The sequence below is a fragment of the Bufo gargarizans genome, chromosome 4, assembly GCF_014858855.1.
Source record: "Bufo gargarizans isolate SCDJY-AF-19 chromosome 4, ASM1485885v1, whole genome shotgun sequence".
Classification (NCBI taxonomy): Eukaryota; Metazoa; Chordata; class Amphibia; order Anura; family Bufonidae; genus Bufo; species Bufo gargarizans.
The window spans coordinates 436,225,865-436,248,588 of record NC_058083.1 but is presented as its reverse complement, the minus strand read 5'-3'; the positions used below and the strand labels follow the sequence as shown (position 1 = coordinate 436,248,588).

Below are 22,724 nucleotides of genomic sequence, written 5' to 3'. Positions count from 1 at the left end.
GTAGTTTGCATGGGATTTGCAGCGGTGTGTACGTGCGGCGGGCACAGTCACAGTATACTGGGCAGTCAGCTGCTGATCGGCAGTGTGAGTATTGATCATGAGTACTTCTGGAGCATAACCTGCCGGTAGCTGAGATACTAGTTTTGTCTTTATTTAGGGTACTTTCACACTTGCGTTGTTAGATTCTGGCAGGCAGTTCGGTTGCCTGAACCGCCTGCCTGATCAGGCAAACTGTATGCAAACGCATGTCATTTTTCTGACTGATCAGAATCCTGATCAGTCAGAAAAATGCCTGATCAGTCAGAAAAATGCATTTCAATACCGGATCCGTTTTTCCGGTGTCATCAGGCAAAACGGATCCGGTATTAATTTTTTTTCTCATTTTTAAAGGTTGCGCATGCGCAGACCGGAAGGACGGATCCGGCATTCCGGTATTTTGAATGCCGGATCCTGCACTAATACATTCCTATGGAAAAAAATGCTGTATCCGGCGTTCAGGCAAGTCTTCAGTTTTTTTGGCCGGAGATAAAACCGTAGCATGCTACGGTTTTCTCTTTTGCCTGATCAGTCAAAACAACTGAACTGAAGACATCCTGATGCATCCTGAACGGATTGCTCTCCATTCAGAATGCATGGGGATATGCCTGATCAGTTCTTTTCCGGTATAGAGCCCCTGTGACGGAACTCAGCACCGGAAAAGAAAACCACTAGTGTGAAAGTAGCCTTAGTTTTGACTTGTAAATCCAGAAGAAGACTGGCTGTGACCACACACATACTGTGCCTCATCCACATAGACAGGGGAAGAAGTGTCACTTCTTATGACCTTATTTCTCAGTCAGTCATTATAGAGTTAAGTGCAGGCTATCACTACAGGCCGTCAGTGTAGGCAGTACAGACAGTTAATGGGCAGGCGCTGTAAATAAAGTGTGTGTGTGTAGACCCTTGCCCCTTTCACCTCTGGCTATAGGAAATTAACCTCTTTCTATTGAAGGGGGTATTGTGGCCAATCTGCTGTATTTGGAGACACGTGCCTGGAAGAAGGGAGGGGGTGAGCAGGGTGGGACCCGGCCCCCTCTGACCAACTGTCTCTCCAACACCCACAAACAAAAAGCCATGTATAGCAGGACACAAAGTCACCGCTCTTATCTGACAAAGCCACCCAGATTGTGGTCATCACATCTCCATCCATCTATCAGCTCCACACAATGCAGCAGGGGCGCTCTTTATGGCCTTATTGCAGGCTCATTTATCACATGCGGTGTATACCTAGAACAACGTGCGCCTAAATGTTATAAAGCAGTCCTCAGAACGGCGGTCAGGTCACATGGGGCAGGCATTCGATTATTTGGATCTCAGAAGGTCATCTACATTTCTTCCTGGCTAGAGAGGGCTGACCTGGTTTGACGGGCTCCGGTCTGCATTGTGTCTGCTGAGGCAGATGATGCCGTGGAGCATTGTACTGTAGCTGCAGGCAAACAGAGAGCCCTGCAGGGGCACAACATGCAGAGATTAGATGCATCCTCCATACTGACCAGACCTATACAGTCACCTGGGACTGCTACATTTCTGTATGATAAAGGCTTTACACATACAGATGTCTGTACAATATCTGTCCAATCAGACCAGTATCCATATAAATTGGCGTGTGTAAACGGTCAGTGAATCTAATTGAAACCTGTCTCATCTGCCAGAAAACTAAAGGTGGCATTACGCTCAAGTACATGAGCCAACTATGGGGAACGATCATTCCTATGAACACTTGTTCCCTATAATTTGCTTAATTATCTGCAGTATAAAAATTGGGAAGAAAGAGTTCCTTCTCAACAATCACCTGCTCGTCAGTGGAGATGATGGGTGCATTTACATTCAGCGATCTACTCCACAGTATAGGGAGGAGCAATCACTAATGCCGTCGCTCATCCCCCATCCTGACTCGTTGTTTGCCGGCAGCAGAGTGCGTTTACACAGCACAATCTGCTGCCAGCGAACAATGTTTTTTTGTGTCCGCACAAATGATCTATTACCCGATGAATCAGCGATCCTCATTAGCGATGATCTCAGCCTATGTAAAGTGCCCTTAAGGCCTCATACACACGACCCTATCCACAAAAAACTGATACCAGCGGTGTGAGTCCTGCATTTTCCTGTTCCGCACATCCCACCCTAAAAATGCCCATTGTTGTCCGCAAAATGGACAAGAATAGGACAGGTTCTATCTTTTTTGTGAGACAGCAGACAATACGAATGCAGACAGCAAACGATGTGTGGTCCGCATTTATTGTGGCCCCATTGAAATGAATAGGTCCGCATCAGATCCACAAAGAATGCGGATTGAATATGGATCAAAAATACAATTGTGTGCATGGGGCCTAATAGGGGCTTTACCTGACGCATCTGAGAAGATACTCCATAGGTGTGAGGGAAAGGTTTATTTTAGGACAATGATAACAGATGAGGAAGGAGAGAATCTGGGTGCATATGGCAACTTAGACCAATTCCATCATCTCTGCTGCCCATACACATCAGATTGATTATGGACGTGCCTTCTATTTCTGTGGGGCTTCCCAGGCAGGTTCAGGCATGATATCTGGCAGCAGCCTATCACTACTGAGAACACATGCATGCTCGGCTGAGCGTGTACATGTAGGGTATAGGCCAGTGACCAAGACCGAGCGCCCAAACTGCAACCCAAAACCCACTTATTTATCGCAAAATGCCAACACGGCAATTTACCCTGAATACTACAGTCCAGTATAGTATATCTTCCATGTACTTTATCATGTAGCTATAACACCCTGCCTACATTCAGTGCGCTGCCTGTGCTGTTCATAGTGCGCCCTGCGCTGATAAATGGTAGGGAAAGTCTAAGGCATATTGGAACACCATAGACTTTTTCCAGGGAGTGAGCTCTGAGTGCCGCCTCTGGCACCTGTGCCATAGGTTTGCCACCACTGGTCTTGGTGGTACAGCATCCACAGCTATGTAATGTGTGCGGCCAGAAAACACCAGTCTGATTGGTCAGAAGTCTGTGTGTGTACAGTCAGGCTCGTAGATTTCTGCATGCAATGGGTGGTCAGCTCAATCTCTTTTTCTATTACATGTTCCCTGTTGGAGACCCCTTGCGATCTCTAGGGGTACCTCAGTATTGCATGGCACCCAAAGAAACCGGTAGTCATCCACTGTTTTCAATGGACATCCTCAGTGACATACAGGCATGCTGTGCTGGAAATGGTTATCATGTACATGTATGGGTCTCAGAGGTGACATTTATTATATTTAGATATATTTACATATTTTAGTTACTTTTTGTTTGTTTGACTTCATCATAAGGTTGGTACTTTGTATTTTCCTTTAAAAAAAAAAAATGGACGCATCAGCACTGTAAACATCAGGACCTTGCAAATTACCATCGTAAACTGCAGGAAATTCACGTTCCCAAGGGTATATTTAACTGCAGAGCAGTCATCACAGGCAGAGAATTGTAGAAAGCCACCGCGCCGTCTGATGATTTGTATATTAACTGGTACTATCGATTCACAGTCTTACGGCATGGGCCTGTCAGTGTTCTGGAATGAAGAAATCAATTCCCACTTTTAAGCATTTTATGGTTTTTTTTTTCCCAGACAAAAGTACGGCACAGTCAGTGGCATCATTGCGTTATACAATCCCGTTTAGGCATCACCGTGTGAAGCCCACAATGCCGAGTATACCTGCTTATAGATGTCGCACGCACTGTTGATATGCTTTTTATTCTGTTTGTGCATTGCTTTATTACATATCATGATATTACAGACACGCCGTATAATAACGGATAAATCTTACCCCCATGATATCTACTGTTTTACATAGGCATATATTTAGTTGATCCCTGGATATTCACTGCAGACACTTTACATTAGATGTGACCAATTCTGCGCCCAATATTAGTCAACGGTATTTCGTTTTTGTTGTAAAATGAAACCAGCAGTTTCCCCGATAGGTGATGCGTGTGTTGGGATATAACACAGGGACAATATTTCCAGTGACAGTAGATGCACGCGGTGACACGGAGACCGCTCCCCTATCACCCTGCATGCCTACGAGAGAAACCCCAGATAAACGCGGCTAGAAATGGGATTTTAGATAATGAATGTGATTTCAGATAGCAGGACACAGAAATGGCTGTTTTCGCCGCTCTTCAAGTCCCGCAGCTTCTGTGATCAGCTAAATTCCCGGCTATTACATATTATTATGTAAGTTAGCATTTGTGAAATGAGCAGAGAGAAGTGTCTGCACAGCAATTTGACCTGGTAGATGTAATCTAACTCTGAGATGCATGTGTGTGAATGCTGCCACATTCTGCTGCCTGCCCTGCTTTTTGTCTGCTGGTGTATTTTGCAGTTGTAATCAATAGCACGCTGACGGCTCATTCTCCTTCTGTGCCTTTGTTTTATTTCTGATTCTGTTAATAGGAGTGTGCTGCCTTCAGAGGCTCCGTGCCTCCATTATCACACTGAGCATGAAGAATGGGCTGTTTGTGTAGTGTTTGACCCCGGGGAAGTTAGTGCTGAGGGCTTTGTGTTTGGAGAAACTAGTGGCTGTTGCATCTTAGGGATCAGCTACATGATCAGGTTTCCAGATGCGGTTTTTGGAAGCCAAAATCAGGTGCAGATCATAAAAAGACTTTGGCACTTTTTTGGAATTCACTTCTGGGGTTTTTGTTTCCATAACTGCATCGAGACTGACTGTGTGACCATAACCATAGAGATAAAAGAGGGTGTCATTGTCACCTTGCAATACTTTGTATGTGCGTTACAATATTCGCAGCTGAAGTAAAGATGGATTTACACGGCCCGATAACGTCCCTGCAAACACTCGTTCTCAACAATCTGCCCGTCTAAATGTGCCGCCGATCACCCGAGGAACAAGCAAAATGCTCGTTCATCGGGTGATCCTGTTGTTCATGCAGCCACATCAATTATAGTATCTGGGTAGCAAATCGTGGTGTCTAAACAGCGATCTGCTACCCAATGATTCTGTATGAGGACGAGCGATCGCAATAGCCGTCCCTCCTCCTCATACTGTGAGGGAGAACGCAGAGGTCTCTTCACTGAACGAGCAGCCGACTGTCAGGAAGGAACACTTCCTTCCCAACAATCAGCTTTAGTTCGACCCGTGTAAACCTGCCTTAAGTATTGGGTATCGGTTTCTCATCACAGAACCTTAAAGGGAGTCTTTCACCTAACATGACCATTATAGAACACTAACCCCATGATCTGCATTATAGTCCCCATATGTGAATGCTACTTACCGTATAGCTGTCCGTCGCCTATTTTCGCTAACAAACACCTTTATTCAATATGTAAATTAGGTTCTGAAGGTACCCAGGGTCGGTGTGCAAGCGGGCGGTGCCCAGGCCCCTCGTCGCTTTTCGTATGAAACCCCTCCCCTTTACCCCTCTGGCCCACCCTAGGTTCTTCAGAAATCCAGCGCCGTTCACAAGATTCGCCGCACCTGCGCACTTCATTCCCCATTATGGGCAGTGGCAAAAGGTCGGCTAGATGTACGGGCTGGCACATGCGAATTAAACGCTCTTGTGCCTCTGCCCATCATTGTCAATGGGGACAAAACGGAACGGAGTGCACCAGAATGCATTCCGTTCTGTTTGGTTGCGTTCTCATACCGGACAGAAAAACGATGCAAAAACGCAGATGTGAAAGTAGCCTAAACCAAAGCACATAGAGGAGGAATAACCGTATGTCATTTCATTCCTGTATGAACTTAGGTGGTTACATGTGTGGCTAGCTTTAGCCTTTCTAACACTTGTTAAATGTGTATAAAGGTAGAGTATTTCATAGAACTAATCAGGGCCTGGTCTTTATCTGACATATTCGACACATTGTCCCACCTATAGGAATCTAATTTTATGTGTATTTTCTTGTATTAACCCCATCTACATACTCAATGCTATGTATCCAAGCTGTGCATGGCGGTATATTATTAATTTAAAGTGCCATTTCTGGACATGAGTTAGACATGTGCAAACTCACATCCGAGGCTGGGATCACTATTAATCTTCATTACACATTTTACTTTTGCAGTTGCTTAACTTTATTTTTTGAATACCAAAAAAGCTTTGCATATGAAAAAGCCATCCACATGCCTAGAAAATGACGGATGCCATGTAACCGAGTAAGTGCTATAGATAGTAAGATTTAAGTCATTTTCATCTAGATGTGCAAGAAAGATCCAACACCAAGAAGAAGTCATCAACCCTCATTCCCAAATTGTAACACTCGCTGCTGTATTGGGTGAGTTATATTTTCTCCTCCTGTAGCACACACAACAGAGCCTCACATAATCATACACTCACACATGGTCAACCCCTGGCACTCTTGCCTACCCCTCCCTCCAGTTTCATTTCTTTTGCCTATTCACCTTACTCCCCTCCCCAGACCCCTTTCCTTTGTTCGGGTCATTAGCATAAAGCTGCAATAGATCTCCCGTTTAAATAATTACATTCATAATAGAATGGAATGAACTGGGAAAAGGGAGAAAGGGAAATTAATAGGGACAGACAGTGGAAGAGGGAATGAATAAAAAAAAAGCAATGAGGGCCAAAACTGAAAGGGGGTAAATACATTAGGAATTTGCTGAACAATACACATTGCAATCTGTTGCCTCCGTTCAAACCTTCCAGCAAAATGCGAAGCCAGGCCTTTTGTTAAGGTCTCGGGGCTACCCAATGGTTAACACCTACTAGTTACAGGAAGATTTTCTTGGAGAAGTATAATAGTGCGACCAATCATCATTACTTCATACGGCACTGACATTCAGGGGAAATGGATCAGGCCGGTAATTTACTCTTTGTTCCCTGCACAAAGTTTGTTGTTTAATAGAAAACCATTTTAAGAGCAGCTCAATCTGTTAGACGGGCGAAACCGGGAGCAAATTACGAGCATAACAGCGGATGAAAGATACAATGATCTTACTTGGGAAGAATCGAAAGTCACTCGCCACGTCCAGCGCTTTAAAAGGCAATGTGGAGAACAATACAAGCGGAGGGGAGGTGTGTGGCGGTGACACATTGATTGTTTTTGGGGACAGAACAGGTTGTTGAGTCTTCACGATTTAGATCCTTTACTCGCTACTCAGTCACTATGGAAATAGCCACATGCAGACACACAATGGCTGGTGACTCGGTCCCCTTGTCTTCTCCATTCTTCCTGGTTTTGCTGGCTGTTTGTACATTGGTATTATTTTATTTTTGCCCCTTCCGAGTACACTATGTTTGTTCAGTGATGTGTGCTCCTAGTGCCTGCTTGTTTAATGTTAGAGGCCGTGGATTTTTCTCCCGATTAGCATACAGCTGCAGGTTAGCCCTCTCCACCCCCACCACCTTCATACTATACACGCTCCCTTAAGCCATGTATACTTTATCCAGCTTTATCATCATTCTTCTCTCAGGCAACCAGAGCGAAAATCAACATCTCCTTCCTTACACATCCCCGGCCCCTGACTCCCAGCTATGTGCACACCTCAGGTGCAGCAATTGTCTGACTATCCCGGGGAACAATCCAGTTGTGTATTTTTCCCTGCTATCTATATACTTAGACAAAGTGGTTGGACATTTCAACACTGGAAACGAGAAAAATACAATGTATTCATTCTGGCAGATGGCTGTAGGTCACAATCTGTTTGCTGTCTTGGAACCAGGTTTATATGATTTGGTCCTACTTGAGAAGAGTAATTCTCTATAGCATATAACTTTCTGATAAAGACTTCACTGATATGAAAACAAATCTAATTTAAAAAAATGTCGATTTCATTCTAACGCTCCATAGCAGTCATTCCCAAACCTTATTATCATAGAGGAACCCCATCAGATTACCAGAAAGAAGCATTGAGTAAGAACAGCTAAAGCAGGTGTGCACAACCTGGGGCCCAGGGGCCACATGCGGCCCTTGATACCATTCTGTGCGGCCCCCAACCATCTAGTAACAAACTTGTATGTCTACAGTGAGGTCCATAAATATTGGGACATTGACACAATTCTAACATTTTTGGCTCTATACACCACCACAATGGATTTGAAAACAAACAATATGGGCTTTAACTGCAGACTGTTAAAGATATTTACATCCAAATCAGGTGAACTGTGTAGGAATTACAACAGTTTGCATATGTGCCTCCCACTTGTTAAGGGACCAAAAGTAATGGGACAGTTGGCTTCTCAGCTGTTCCATGGCCAGGTGTGTGTTATTCCCTCATTATCCCAATTACAATGAGCAGATAAAAGGTCCAGAGTTCATTTCAAGTGTGCTATTTGAATTTGGAATCTGTTGCTGTCAACTCTCAAGATGAGATCCAAAGAGTTGTCACTATCAGTGAAGTAAGCGATCATTAGGCCAAAAAAACAAAACAAACCCATTGGACAGATAGCAAAAACATTAGGCGTGGCCAAAACACCTGTTTGGAACATTCTTAAAAAGAAGGAACGCACAGGAGCTAAGTGACACCCAAAGACCCAGAAGACCACGGAAAACCACTGTGGAAGAATTCTTTCTCTGGTGAAGAAAACACCCTTCACAACAGTTGGCCAGATCAAAAACACTCTCCAGGAGGTAGGTGTATGTGCGTCAAAGTTAACAATAAAGAGAAGGCATCACCAGGGATAAAACCAAGCGCCTGGTGATGTCTAAGCTTTCCAGACTTCAGGCTGTAATTGACTGCAAAGGATTTGCAACCAAGTATTAAAAAGTGAAAGTTTTATTTATGATTATTATTCTGTCCCATTACTTTTGGTCCCCTAACAAGTGTGAGGCACATACACAAACTGTTGTAATTCCTACACCGTTCACCTGATTTGGATGTAAATGCCCTCAAATTAAAGCTGACAGTCTGCCGTTAAAGCACATCTTGTTTGTTTTATTTCAAATCCATTGTGGTGGTGTATAGAGCCAAAAATGTTAGATTTGGTCGATGTCCCAATATTTAGGGACCTGACTGTATGTCTTGTGGCTGTACACCTGTATTTTTCATGTATTCTCCCATTAGATGGGAGTCCTGGAAGCGTAACTACACAATAGCATATACTGTATGTTCGATATGCCATAAATACAGTATTTCAGTTGTTTATACCCCTTTAGATTTTATTTTCAGCCCTTGACGTTGGTTCAGTCTGACAATGTGGCCCCCACCCAGAAAATGTTTGCACCCCTGAGCTAAAGTATTCCAGAGGTTTATACTCAGGCCAAAAACTGTCAGTCCACATGCCAAATATTAAGGAGACTGAAATCAGTTTGGCACTCCTACTGTAAGACTACATCCATACAGCATGTTTACTGAGCAGTCAAAATCTGAGTTAGGGCTCATGCACACGACCGTATGTATTTTGCGGTCCGCAAAACATTGATCTGTAAAAAATACAGATGACGTCCGTGTGCATTCCGCAGTTGGTGGAAAGGAACAGCTTGGCAATAATAGAACAGTCATATCCTGTATGATGACAATAATAGGACGGTCTATATTTTTGCAGAGCGGACATACGGAAACGGAATGCACATGGAAAGAATATACGTTCGTGTGCATGAGCCCTTATATGCAGATTTGCAGTGGATTTCACCATATGCAGTGCAGGTCAATTTCCGCACGGATTCCATACTTATTGTTTTCTCAGCATGTGACGTTTTGGTTAAATATTGTCCACTTTTTGCTACTGTAATGCAATGCAGATTATCCACCTGCAAACTCCAGATGGAAAATACACAGCATAACTGCTCCATGTGTACATACCCCAAAAGTAGCAGCTGCATCAGGCCTCGTCCACATTTCTGTGTCAGTGGCACCTCCGAGAAAAAAAGAGTACGTGTTTCATCCGTGAAGATGTCCGTGGTTGGTCCGTGTGTCCTTTTTTTACCATCAGCGTGTCATCCGTAATTCACTTTGTAATGATTTCTTATTTATTTCATTATTTTTAGTTCATTATTTTAATCTATCCGCATAAATAGTCACTAGCCAATGTTTCGGTCCAACATAGACCTTGTTCACGGCCTTAGTTTTTTAGGCATTGTAGATTGCATGTACACGGACGCACCACAGATGCCATATATGATTTTCACGGACCCATAGACTTCTATGGGCGTGCTTGGTCTGCATCACAGAACAAAGTAGCGCATGTCTCCGTGATTTTTTTACTGGCCCATGGTCAGTAAAAAAAAAATACTGAAATGTCAACAGGCACATTTAAATTAGTGGGTGTGTGTGCTGTCCGTGGAAAATGCGGACAGCACACATCAGTGAAAAATGGAAATGTGAAAGAGGCCTTGGGCAAATTGCGGTTCGCAATGCACGGGCCCTGACTGCATGCGGATCGTCCGAAAGTTCTATCTTTTTGCAGAACGGAAGCACGGAACGGAACCCCACGAAAGCACTCCGTAGTGCTTCTGTTCTGTTTCGCACAGCATCTCCGGATTTTGCGGACCCATTCAAGTGAATGGGTCCGCATCCGTGATGTGGAATGCACACGGCCAGTGTCCCGTGTATTGCGGTTATGCAGGCCTCAATACGGCTACGGGGGACACACGGTCGTGTGCAAGAGGCCTTAGTCTTCTGGGAAACCCCAGTCAGCTAACAAGGAACCCTGGTAGGGACATGCTGCTACAGTATGTAGTAAGAGAAATAATAATAACCACTGAACAAACAGGAGTAAATAAATATTTTTTCTTTCAAAAAGGCTCCAAAAGTTGATGAGAAAATTGTTTCTATTGTATTTTTAGACGTCTTCTCCAGTTTTTATTTTATAATTCCCACTTCTTGTGTAAATTTAAGCTGCCAATGAGTCCATTCTATGTTCAATGTCTTTATTAGATACAGGTGCACAAAGCATCACTGCATGAGTAATATAACCAGAGTATAAAGTAATAAAGCTGCCACCTTTCTATAGCAGAGGTTTCCAGGCGGTGCAGATACTAGGAGCACTGAGTACAGTAAGTGCTCAGCTTGTTCTAAATCTGTTCCCATCTTCTCTGATACCCATAGGTGTCAATATGCACTTCTTTGCATTCACCCACCTCCATTGCCATGATACAGATGCTTTTACAGAAGACCTCAGCGATGCTGCCCTTTTGCTTGGAGAATGTGTCAAGCATCTGAAGAACATCACCACCAGTGTCCCCTGTGTTATGGCTTTTTCAGTGTTTTGCAGTCCGTTTTTCACGGATCTGTTGTTCCGTTTTTTGTTTCCGTTGTGTTTCCATTTCTGTTCCGTTTTTCCGTATGGCATATACAGTATACAGGAATTACATAGAAAAATTGGGCTGGGCATAACATTTTCAATAGATGGTTCCGCAAAAAAACTGAACGGATACGGAAGACATACAGATGCATTTTCGTATGTGTTCCGTTTTTTTTTGCAGACCCATTGACTTGAATGGAGCCACGGAACGTGATTTGCGGGCAATAATAGGACATGTTCTATCTTTCAATGGAACGGAAACGGAATGCATACGGAGTACATTCAGTTTTTTTTGCGGAACCATTGAAATGAATGGTTCTGTATATGGACCATATACGGAACGCAAAAACGGCCAGTAAACGGGGGTTAAAAACGGTCGTGTGCAGGAGGCCTTAGAATGTATATTCATCTACAGAGCTCTGTCACAGATAAGTACTGCCCACATTCATTAACACTTTTTTTTTCTACCACAAGAGAGAGAAGATATTTATGATAGGCAGTAAACTGAAGCCAAGGCGATAAAGGATTGGTATAAATAACAACTCACATTTATCAATCCATTTGCACCATTTTTGTGTGGATTTTACATCAAAGTAGTGTCCTATCCGATGTGTGTATACCTATAAATCATTTGGAGACACCTGCACCATGCACGTCAGCTTGTTAAAGAATATTATAACTGCAGCTCTGTACTACTAGTAGTAAATGCTACAAGAAGAATGCTGTCATTTGTGTACTAGGGGCCAGCTCATGCTGAGTTTTTTGGTGCTTTTCCGACTCCAAAATTTGCTGAAAAAATTGAACACAGCCTCCCATTAATATCAATGAGAAGCAGCTCTTTCTGTTTTATATACAAGGCAAAAAAGAAGCTGCATGCCTTATCTAGGGGCAGACTCCTCACTGAATCTCCCAACGAAATGGATAGGAAGCATTAAAAAACTCTCCATGTGTGTCAGTGCCTTTTCTACGTGTTTTTTTTGGCATAGATCTCCACCAAAAACCACAAGCTGAAAATGCAGTTTTGTATTGCAGTAAACATCCAATAGCAAAAAAATAAATAAATGCATCAAAAACACGCTGAAAGAAAAACACGCTTGGATTCAGTGCTGAATTGTGTAGGCCAGGGATGCTCAACCTGCGGCTCTCCAACTGTTGTACAACTACAACTCCCATCATTCACTGCTGTAGGCTGTCCGGGCATGCCGGGAGTTGTAGTTTTGCAACAGCTGAAGGGCCGCAGGTTGGGCATCCCTGGTATAGGTGATTTTCAAAATCCGTCCTATGAACATACCCTAAGAATGCACTGAAGACATTGTTTAGAGTGCAGGGTATTCATGAAGCGAGCTGACCTGGCACACAAGCCGCATATACAGTAAGAAGGTCATACTAAGGTCTGTAAGCAGCAGCCGGCCTGTTCACATCTGTGTCTGAGCCTCCATCGCAGATTCTGTAATATTTGCTGGATATAAAAGTGTGCTGTTTCTTTTCAGTGAAATGAGAGATACCATGGTGGAAACCAGTAGGCATCATTATAAGTCAATAGGTTCTGTTTGGAGTTGTTGGGGTCTATTGTGTGACGGCTCTGTCACAGCTTGAACTTTGTTTTTTTCTGTTCCTCTGACAGAACAGATTTCCACAGATGTGAAGTCCGATGTGACTCTGGAGAAGAGTCTGAACCCTAAAAATTGGGAAATAGCGAGACAGTAAACTAATAAGGCATGCCAGGACAACGAGAAACACTGATGTTCTGCATGCTCAATGCTTCTCATTGTCCTGGCATGCCTTATTAGTTTACTGTCTCGCTATTTCCCAATTTTTAGGGTTCAGACTCTTCTCCAAAGTCACATCGGACTTCACATCTGTTCTAGGAAAAGCACTTCTCAGAATGCAGACGTTAGGCTGAGTTCCGTCAGAGGAACAGAAAAATGATGTGGGTTAATCCCCATTTGTTTGAACGGGTTATTTTGAGCATCAGCTCTGCTCCGTTTGTGTTAATGCGGCCTCTTCCTAGGCCTGTGACGTCATGTTCATTGGGCACATGGCCTAGGTGCAGCTCAGTCACATTCAAGTGATTGGGGCTGAGATGTGATACCAAGCACAGCTGCTATACAATGGATAGTGCTGTGCTTGGTAAGGTGCAAGGAAGCTGTGGTGCTCACTGGAGAGCCGCCTCCTCAAAGAGCTCCTCAGTGGGGGGAGAAGGTATTGGAACTCCATCGATCAAGCATTGGTTACCTATCAGAGGATCTGTGTTCAGTCTGGGAAATGCAGCCATCGCACTGAGCGTGTTTCCTGCATCAAACATCATTGTGTGAACCTGACCTATCACGTATTATTAAAGGGAATGTGTCATCAGAAAATGAACAATTGTTTAAATCACATTTTAATGTTAAACACATTTTTAAGAATTTTTGGTAATTTTTTTATTTTAATTTTCCATGTCACCATCTGTCTATATATATATATATATATATATATATAAAATCCTGCAGTTTTAACATTGGCCACTAGGCCTAAAATATGTTAAGACTTCCTGTCTGACAGGAGCTACATTGGCCACAGACATAATGGACAGGAGCTCACCCCATTGACTTCTATGGGAGATTTCGCACTGTGACCTATGCAGAGGTCAGGAGGGAGCTGAGAATCTGTGATATCACCTATTGTGAATGCTGGATCTCTACAGAGGTGTTGTCATTGTAATTCTGCCTGTACTGACAATGGTTATACTGAAGTCGCCTGCACAGAACAGGAAATCATGACCTATTATTAGACCTTATGTTCAGAGAGAACATTGCAGATTTATATACATTTTTTAAAAAAAATATAGATAGTGACATGAAACTTTCCAAACATTCTAAAAAAACAAAAACAAACACATCATTTAAACAATAGGCGGTTTTCTGATGATGCACTCCCTTGAGCATCCTAAGGTTTTACATTTGTAGACATCAGAGCTCCTTGATGTTTAATATCTGTTGACTGTATATTGTAAGGATTGCACGTAGCATATTGGAATCCTGAGGAGATGAATGCCAGTCTGTAGACACCGCTACGATGCTGCCCTAGTTGGCAGAGCTGTCTATTGATTTTTGCTGGTCTCCAGTCTGTTTACACTGATGTCTTTCTTCACCTCTCTGTGTAATTGTGTTTTTTTTTTATCTTCTGAGTAAAAACCAGTGTAGAGACAATCATTCCTTGGACAATTAGATCTGTTTGGAAAGCCTGGCAGTCAGGTCATCTGAAGACACATATATACTGGAGAAAAACCTTCCAGCTCATTTACACAGCTCAGTCTCTGTCACCTTCTCCCTCCCAGTAATCCAGTAAATCCTTATTTCTGCAAAGTTTAAATATAACTCTGTTTCCTGCCCTGGTCATTACGCCTTTGTGGACAGAAGCCCTGCCGGTGCAAGCAGGTACTGACCATGTAGATGAGCAGAGATCTTGTCTCATCCTGAGAAGGTAAGTAATCACTATACTGTACTTTAATAGTCTGAGAGCTTTATGTTAATTCCTGCTAATCCGGCAGATGTACCAACAGGAGGGAATCACCTGATAGACCATGGTAGGTTCATCAAGTGAAGAGCAAATTAGCATTGGGACATTGGTAGGAATGTTTTTGTGCAGCAGCTGGAGATGTGCCAGACTACAGACAACCTGGGTGACTGCTACAATTCATTTCTTAGGCTTCGTTCACATCACAGTTTTGTTTTCTGTTCTCCTGATCCGTCAAAAGAGCAGAAAAAAAATACAAAAATAGATCCTTTATTTTGAGCATCCATTGTGCTAAATTTTAATTAGTTCCATCAGAGATCCGTTTTATTTATTATTAATTTTTGATGGGAGAAAAAGTCCTGCATCCGGTGCTTTTTCCCCCGTCAAAAATAACGGATCACTGATGGAACTGACACAAATGGATGCAAAATGAGTGCCAGGGATGCTCAAAATAAAGGATCCGTTTTTTTCTGTTCTTCTGACAGATCAGGAGAATGGAAAACAAAACGGTTATTTGAAAGAGGCCTTAAATCTCCAAGAACACGACATAGCAAGGACTAAGCAAGTTGTTGTGCCGCCCTTATAAATATATGCATACTGCAGATTATCTAAACAGTTCCTCATTGCTATCAATGTAATTCCTCTCTGCATGTTTAATGCATATGTCTTAAAAAAAAACAAAAAAAAAAAACATCGGATGGCCATCATGGTTATTAAATGGTACAAGAATGAAGGGTTGTGCAAATGAGACCTGCACCTGTTTGAGTAATCATATTCATTACACTTGTCTGACCATGCCCGGGGGCGTTCTGTTTTCAGATTTTATTTGACATACCATATAATGGGAAGACAAAAACAAAAAGCAAAAGAAAACAAAAAAAAAACAATTGAAAGGTATATTTATTTATGTTATAGTAGACAGTGGAGAGTAGACAGCAGCTCCCCCTGCAGGTTGAGATGCAGAATGCACTGTGTATCGTGTAGTAGTGAATCACTTGGGTAAAGCAGAAATAAATCCAGATGTTCATAGCTATTAAATTAAGACCTATACAATCCCAGGCCTTGCAAACATGGACAAGTGGTTGCTGTTGTAATTAAGGTAGTTCAGGATTCGCTTCTCCATGTCATTTTTGTATCCACTTTGCTCAAGTACGCGTCTCAGGTATTTTTTGGGGGTTTCCGCAAGGTTGAGTTCATCATCTGTGACCTTCTGAACTAATTCCTTCATGGAAGGCTGGTCCTGCACCTAGAAAGACAAGTGTCACTTTCATTACACATCATCAAACATGTGATACAAGTGTGAGTAGCTTATATAAAGCAGAGTATCAGCATCCTAGGAAAAAATAACAGGCCACCATTTTCTGACAAAGTAAAAAAACTAAACATGTCAGTAGATAATATTACTGGGGGTCTGGGTGTGGAGACCCTCACTGACTGCTAGCACACACAGGTTGCATCCTGCACCCTTTAACTTCCATTAGCCTATCTCAGCTTTAGGCCCTATGCACACGACCGTATGTACTTTGCGGTCCGCAAAAAATACAGATGACATCCGTGTGCATGCCGTATTTTGGGGAACGGAACAGCTGGCCCCTAATAGAACAGTACTATCCTTGTCTGTAATGCGTTCTATTTTTTTGCAGAATGGAAATACAAACATACGGAAACAGAATACACACGGTTAAACTTTTTTTTTGCGGACCCATTGAAATGAATAGTTCCGCATACGGTCCACAAAAAAACGGAAATAAAATACTTTTGTGTGCATGAACCCTTATGGCTCATTCACACAACCGTGGTTTGGTTCTGCATCCAAGCCGCATTTTTTGCGGCTCAGGTGCGGACTCATTTACTTCAATGGGGCCGCAAAAGATGCGGATAGCACTCTGTGTGCTGTCCGCATCAGTTGCTCCGTTCCGCAGTCCTGCAAAAATTATAAATCATGTCCTATTCTTGTCCATTTTGCGGACAAGAATAGGCATTTCTATAATGGGCCATCTGTTCCGCAAATTGCGGACCGCAAAACACAGCACAGTTGTGTGAACAAGCCCTTACTTGAGAGATATTGTGAGACTATTATTGTCTCCCCTAGTGAAACTAAAGCAGAGCTGTATGGGCAGGGTAAACATAAACCTGTAATGCTTAATTTCTCCTGTGGTGGCAGCTCGGTTCCCCAACACATTACAGCTGATTGCTGGGGATCCCAACACCTTCCTTAAGGCCCCCTGTGCTTCCTGTTGCCGTATTGCGGACCGCATTTGCGGATCCGCAATACACAGGTGCCGTTCCGTGGGCATTCCGCATCACGGTTGCGGACACATTCACTTGAATGGGTCTGCAAATCCGGAGATGCGGAACGGAAGCACGGAACGGAACCCTACGGAATCACTACGGAGTGCTTCCGTTGGGTTTCGTCCCGTACTTCCGTTCCGCAAAAAGATAGAACATGTCCTATCTTTTTGCGGAACGGCCGGATCGCGGACCCATTAAAGTGAATGGGTCCGCAATCCGCTGCGGCTGCCCCGCGGACTGTGTTCGTGCATTGCGGCCCACATTTTGCGGGCCGCAGCACGACCACAGTGAGCACACGTTCGTGTCCAGGGGGCCTAACACTGTTGTGGAAGGTAAACTGCAAACACGTGGCAGCATGGTCACGCAATAAAAAGGATGGGAGGTGGTTTCTGCACAGGAGGAAAACCGCTGTGTGTGAACAAATTGCGGACCGCAAAACACAGCACAGTTGTGATGGATCATGTGATGACCAGAGTGACATCACCACAGGTCCTTTTCCTGTACACAGCACAGAAGAGAAGCCGAGCTGCGCGAGCAAGTGGATTAAGGTGAGTAAAAATTTTTATTTATTTTTTAACCCCTCCAGCGCGCTATTGTACTATGCATTCTGTATTTGGAATGCTATTATTTTCCCTTATAACCATGTTATAAGGGAAAATAATACAATCTACAGAACACCGATCCCAAGCCCGAACTTCCGTGAAGAAGTTCGGGTTTGGGTACCAAACATGCCGATTTTTCTCACGTGCGTGCAAAACGCATTACAATGTTTTGCACTCGCGCGGAAAAATCGTGCATGTTCCCGCAACGCACCCGCACCTTTTCCCGCAATGCCCGTGTGAAAGAGGCCTAAGGCCTTAGGTTCATTACATACAATTGCTGAGTGATTGCGCTAGGTTACTACTGTGCAGCACCTAATGTTCCCTTTCGTCCTAACCAGCAGCACAAGTGGGGTATTTGCCCCTGGGAAGCTGGTCAGGACAGGCGGAATTTTTAATGAACAAAAAAATTTCTGCCTAAGTATCCTAATTAGTAATTAACTAATTAATCCCCTACCCCATATAACCCGGCCCCCAACTGGACGGGGTTGCTTTTTTATTGTCCTTCGGACTCCAGGACAGGCTAGACTCCTTACTGGAGTCTCCCATAGTTATCCATAGCGTTATAATATGGTTATTATAATCTTTAATTGGGGAGTAGGGAGCCCTCACAATTTGGGTGAGGTTTCTTGCTACTTCCCGACTTGTGCTGCTGGTTAGGACGAAAGGGAAGCGTCAATTTTGACGTAAATTTGTTTTCCCTTAGTCCTAACAGCAGCACACAAATTTCCCTCCCCTTGTGTGATTTATCATTTACTTGTTATAAAGCAACCCCGTCCAGTTGGGGGCCGGGTTATATGGGGTAGGGGCTTAATTAGTTAATTACTAATTAGGATACTTAGGCAAAAAAAATTTTGTTCATTAAAAATTCTGCCTGTCCTGACCAGCTTCACAGGAGCAAATACCCCACTTGTGCTGCTGTTAGGACTAAGGCATGGATGTCAAACTCATGGCCCTCCAGATGTTGCAAAACTACAACTCCCATCATTCCCTGATAGCTGTAGTATGCCCAGGCATGATGGGAGTTGTAGTTTTGCAACAGCTGGAGGGCCACGAGTTTGACATCCCTGGACTAAGGGAAAACAAATTTACGTCAAAATTGACGCATCTATAGACATTGATGTGGGTTTTCACTCAAGTACAGCTTAAAATCAATGGGGCACATTTATCAATAATCTCTTGGGGAACCTTCTGCTGTTGTGCAAAAAATGTGTTGAAAAATACAACTTTCTTTGTCTGCTGATAATAAATGTGACGAACAAGCCACTTCCTTGCAGAGATGTCACCACAAGAGGGAACTGTAGTTGAAAAACTCTTAGGACAAATGTGTCTCCCTACCTTTGCTAAAGTTCCATGTCATATAGTATATTTGGTGCCATAAGTTATTTAAAACAAATCTACATATCCTTGAAGAGGCCTTGCCAGTTTATAACTATAGGGGTCATAGCAGTCACAGCTGCAATCAGACCCCATAGTTCAGATGCCGCCTCCCTCATCAGGGTCCAGCACACAGGGTTCTGATGCCATCTATCATTAGATCCCTGTGTGCAGAACCGTGAAGACAATAGAGGCTAGGATTAGAGTTGAGCGAACACCTGGATGTTCGGGTTCGAGAAGTTCGGCCGAACATCCCGGAAATGTTCGGGTTCGGGATCCGAACCCGATCCGAACTTCGTCCCGAACCCGAACCCCATTGAAGTCAATGGGGACCCGAACTTTTCGGCACTAAAACGGCTGTAAAACAGCCCAGGAAAGGGCTAGAGGGCTGCAAAAGGCAGCAACATGTAGGTAAATCCCCTGCAAACAAATGTGGATAGGGAAATTAATTAAAATAAAAATTAAATAAATAAAAATTAACCAAAATCAATTGGAGAGAGGTTCCATAGCAGAGAATCTGGCTTCCCGTCACCCACCACTGGAACAGTCCATTCTCAGATATTTAGGCCCCGGCACCCAGGCAGAGGAGAGAGGTCCCGTAACAGACAATCTGGCTTCATGTCAGCAGAGAATCAGTCTTCATGTCATAGCAGAGAATCAGGCTTCACGTCACCCACCACTGTAAGAGTCCATTTTCATAAATTTAGGCCCAGCACCCAGGCAGAGGAGAGAGGTCCCGTAACAGACAATCTGGCTTCATGTCAGCAGAGAATCAGTCTTCATATCATAGCAGAGAATCTGGCTTCCCGTTACCCACCACTGGAACAGTCCATTCTCAGATATTTAGGCCCCGGCACCCAGGCAGAGGAGAGAGGTCCCGTAACAGACAATCTGGCTTCATGTCAGCAGAGAATCAGTCTTCATATCATAGCAGAGAATCAGGCTTCACGTCAGCCACCACTGCAACAGTCCATTGTCATAAATTCAGGCCCAGCACCCAGGCAGAGGAGAGAGGTCCCGTAACAGACAATCTGGCTTCATGTCAGCAGAGAATCAGTCTGCATGTCATAGCAGAGAATGAGGCTTCACGTCACCCACCACTGCAACAGTCCATTTTCATAAATTTAGGCCCAGCACCCAGGCAGAGGAGAGAGGTCCCGTAACAGAGGATCTGGCTTCATGTCACCAGAGAATCAGTCTGCATGTCATAGCAGAGAATCAGGCTTCACGTCACCCACCACTGCAACAGTCCATTTTCATAAATTTAGGCCCAGCACCCAGGCAGAGGAGAGAGGTCCCGTAACAGAGGATCTGGCTTCATGTCACCAGAGAATCAGTCTGCATGTCATAGCAGAGAATCAGGCTTCACGTCAGCCACCACTGCAACAATCCATTGGCATATATTTAGGCCTAGCACACAGGCAGAGGAGAGAGGTCCCGTAACAGACAATCTGGCTTCATGTCAGCAGAGAATCAGTCTTCATATCATAGCAGAGAATCAGGCTTCACGTCAGCCACCAATGCAACAGTCCATTGTCAGATATTTAGGCCCAGCACCCAGGCAGAGGAGAGAGGTCCCGTAACAGAGGATCTGGCTTCATGTCAGCAGAGAATCAGTCTTCATGTCATAGCAGAGAATCAGGCTTCACGTCACCCACCACTGTAAGAGTCCATTTTCATAAATTTAGGCCCAGCACCCAGGCAGAGGAGAGAGGTCCCGTAACAGACGATCTGGCTTCATGTCAGCAGAGAATCAGTCTGCATGTCATAGCAGAGAATGAGGCTTCACGTCACCCACCACTGCAACAGTCCATTTTCATAAATTTAGGCCCAGCACCCAGGCAGAGGAGAGAGGTCCCGTAACAGAGGATCTGGCTTCATGTCACCAGAGAATCAGTCTGCATGTCATAGCAGAGAATCAGGCTTCACGTCACCCACCACTGCAACAGTCCATTTTCATAAATTTAGGCCCAGCACCCAGGCAGAGGAGAGAGGTCCCGTAACAGAGGATCTGGCTTCATGTCACCAGAGAATCAGTCTGCATGTCATAGCAGAGAATCAGGCTTCACGTCAGCCACCACTGCAACAATCCATTGGCATATATTTAGGCCTAGCACACAGGCAGAGGAGAGAGGTCCCGTAACAGACAATCTGGCTTCATGTCAGCAGAGAATCAGTCTTCATATCATAGCAGAGAATCAGGCTTCACGTCAGCCACCAATGCAACAGTCCATTGTCAGATATTTAGGCCCAGCACCCAGGCAGAGGAGAGAGGTCCCGTAACAGACAATCTGGCTTCATGTCAGCAGAGAATCAGTCTGCATGTCATAGCAGAGAATGAGGCTTCACGTCACCCACCACTGCAACAGTCCATTTTCATAAATTTAGGCCCAGCACCCAGGCAGAGGAGAGAGGTCCCGTAACAGAGGATCTGGCTTCATGTCAGCAGAGAATCAGTCTGCATGTCATAGCAGAGAATCAGGCTTCACGTCAGCCACCACTGCAACAGTCCATTGTCATAAATTCAGGCCCAGCACCCAGGCAGAGGAGAGAGGTCCCGTAACAGACAATCTGGCTTCATGTCACCAGAGAATCAGTCTGCATGTCATAGCAGAGAATGAGGCTTCACGTCAGCCACCACTGCAACAATCCATTGGCATATATTTAGGCCTAGCACACAGGCAGAGGAGAGGTTCATTCAACTTTGGGTAGCCTTGCAATATAATGGTAAAATGAAAATAAAAATAGGATTGAATGAGGAAGTGCCCTGGAGTCCAATAATATATGGTTATGGGGAGGTAGTTAATGTCTAATCTGGACAAGGGACGGACAGGTCCTGTGGGATCCATGCCTGGTTCATTTTTATGAACGTCAGCTTGTCCACATTGGCTGTAGACAGGCGGCTGCGTTTGTCTGTAATGACGCCCCCTGCCGTGCTGAATACACGTTCAGACAAAACGCTGGCTGCCGGGCAGGCCAGCACCTCCAAGGCATAAAAGGCTAGCTCTGGCCACGTGGACAATTTAGAGACCCAGAAGTTGAATGGGGCCGAACCATCAGTCAGTACGTGGAGGGGTGTGCACACGTACTGTTCCACCATGTTAGTGAAATGTTGCCTCCTGCTAACACGTTGCGTATCAGGTGGTGGTGCAGTTAGCTGTGGCGTGTTGACAAAAGTTTTCCACATCTCTGCCATGCTAACCCTGCCCTCAGAGGAGCTGGCCGTGACACAGCTGCCTTGGCGACCTCTTGCTCCTCCTCTGCCTTGGCCTTGGGCTTCCACTTGTTCCCCTGTGACATTTGGGAATGCTCTCAGTAGCGCGTCTACCAACGTGCGCTTGTACTCGCGCATCTTCCTATCACGCTCCAGTGCAGGAAGTAAGGTGGGCACATTGTCTTTGTAGCGTGGATCCAGCAGGGTGGCAACCCAGTAGTCCGCACAGGTTAAAATGTGGGCAACTCTGCTGTCGTTGCGCAGGCACTGCAGCATGTAGTCGCTCATGTGTGCCAGGCTGCCCAGGGGTAAGGACAAGCTGTCCTCTGTGGGAGGCGTATCGTCATCGTCCTGCCTTTCCCCCCAGCCACGCACCAGTGATGGACCCGAGCTGCGTTGGGTGCCACCCCGCTGTGACCATGCTTCATCCTCATCCTCCTCCACCTCCTCCTCATCCTCGTCCTCCAGTAGTGGGCCCTGGCTGGCCACATTTGTACCTGGCCTCTGCTGTTGCCAAAAACCTCCCTCT

The 22,724-nt window shown here is 44.5% G+C and overlaps 1 protein-coding gene across 1 annotated transcript in view; it reads right to left on the bottom strand.

Moving 5' to 3' along the window:
* Nucleotides 1-15,714: 15,714 nt before the first annotated feature.
* CFAP61 (cilia and flagella associated protein 61) overlaps nucleotides 15,715-22,724 on the bottom strand; it is a 291,524-nt gene continuing 284,514 nt past the window's right edge. The window contains exon 27 of the mRNA XM_044291895.1: nucleotides 15,715-15,959. Within this exon, the coding sequence (XP_044147830.1) occupies nucleotides 15,759-15,959 (201 nt within the window). The 3' untranslated portion in view covers nucleotides 15,715-15,758. The remainder of the gene's footprint in view (nucleotides 15,960-22,724) is intronic.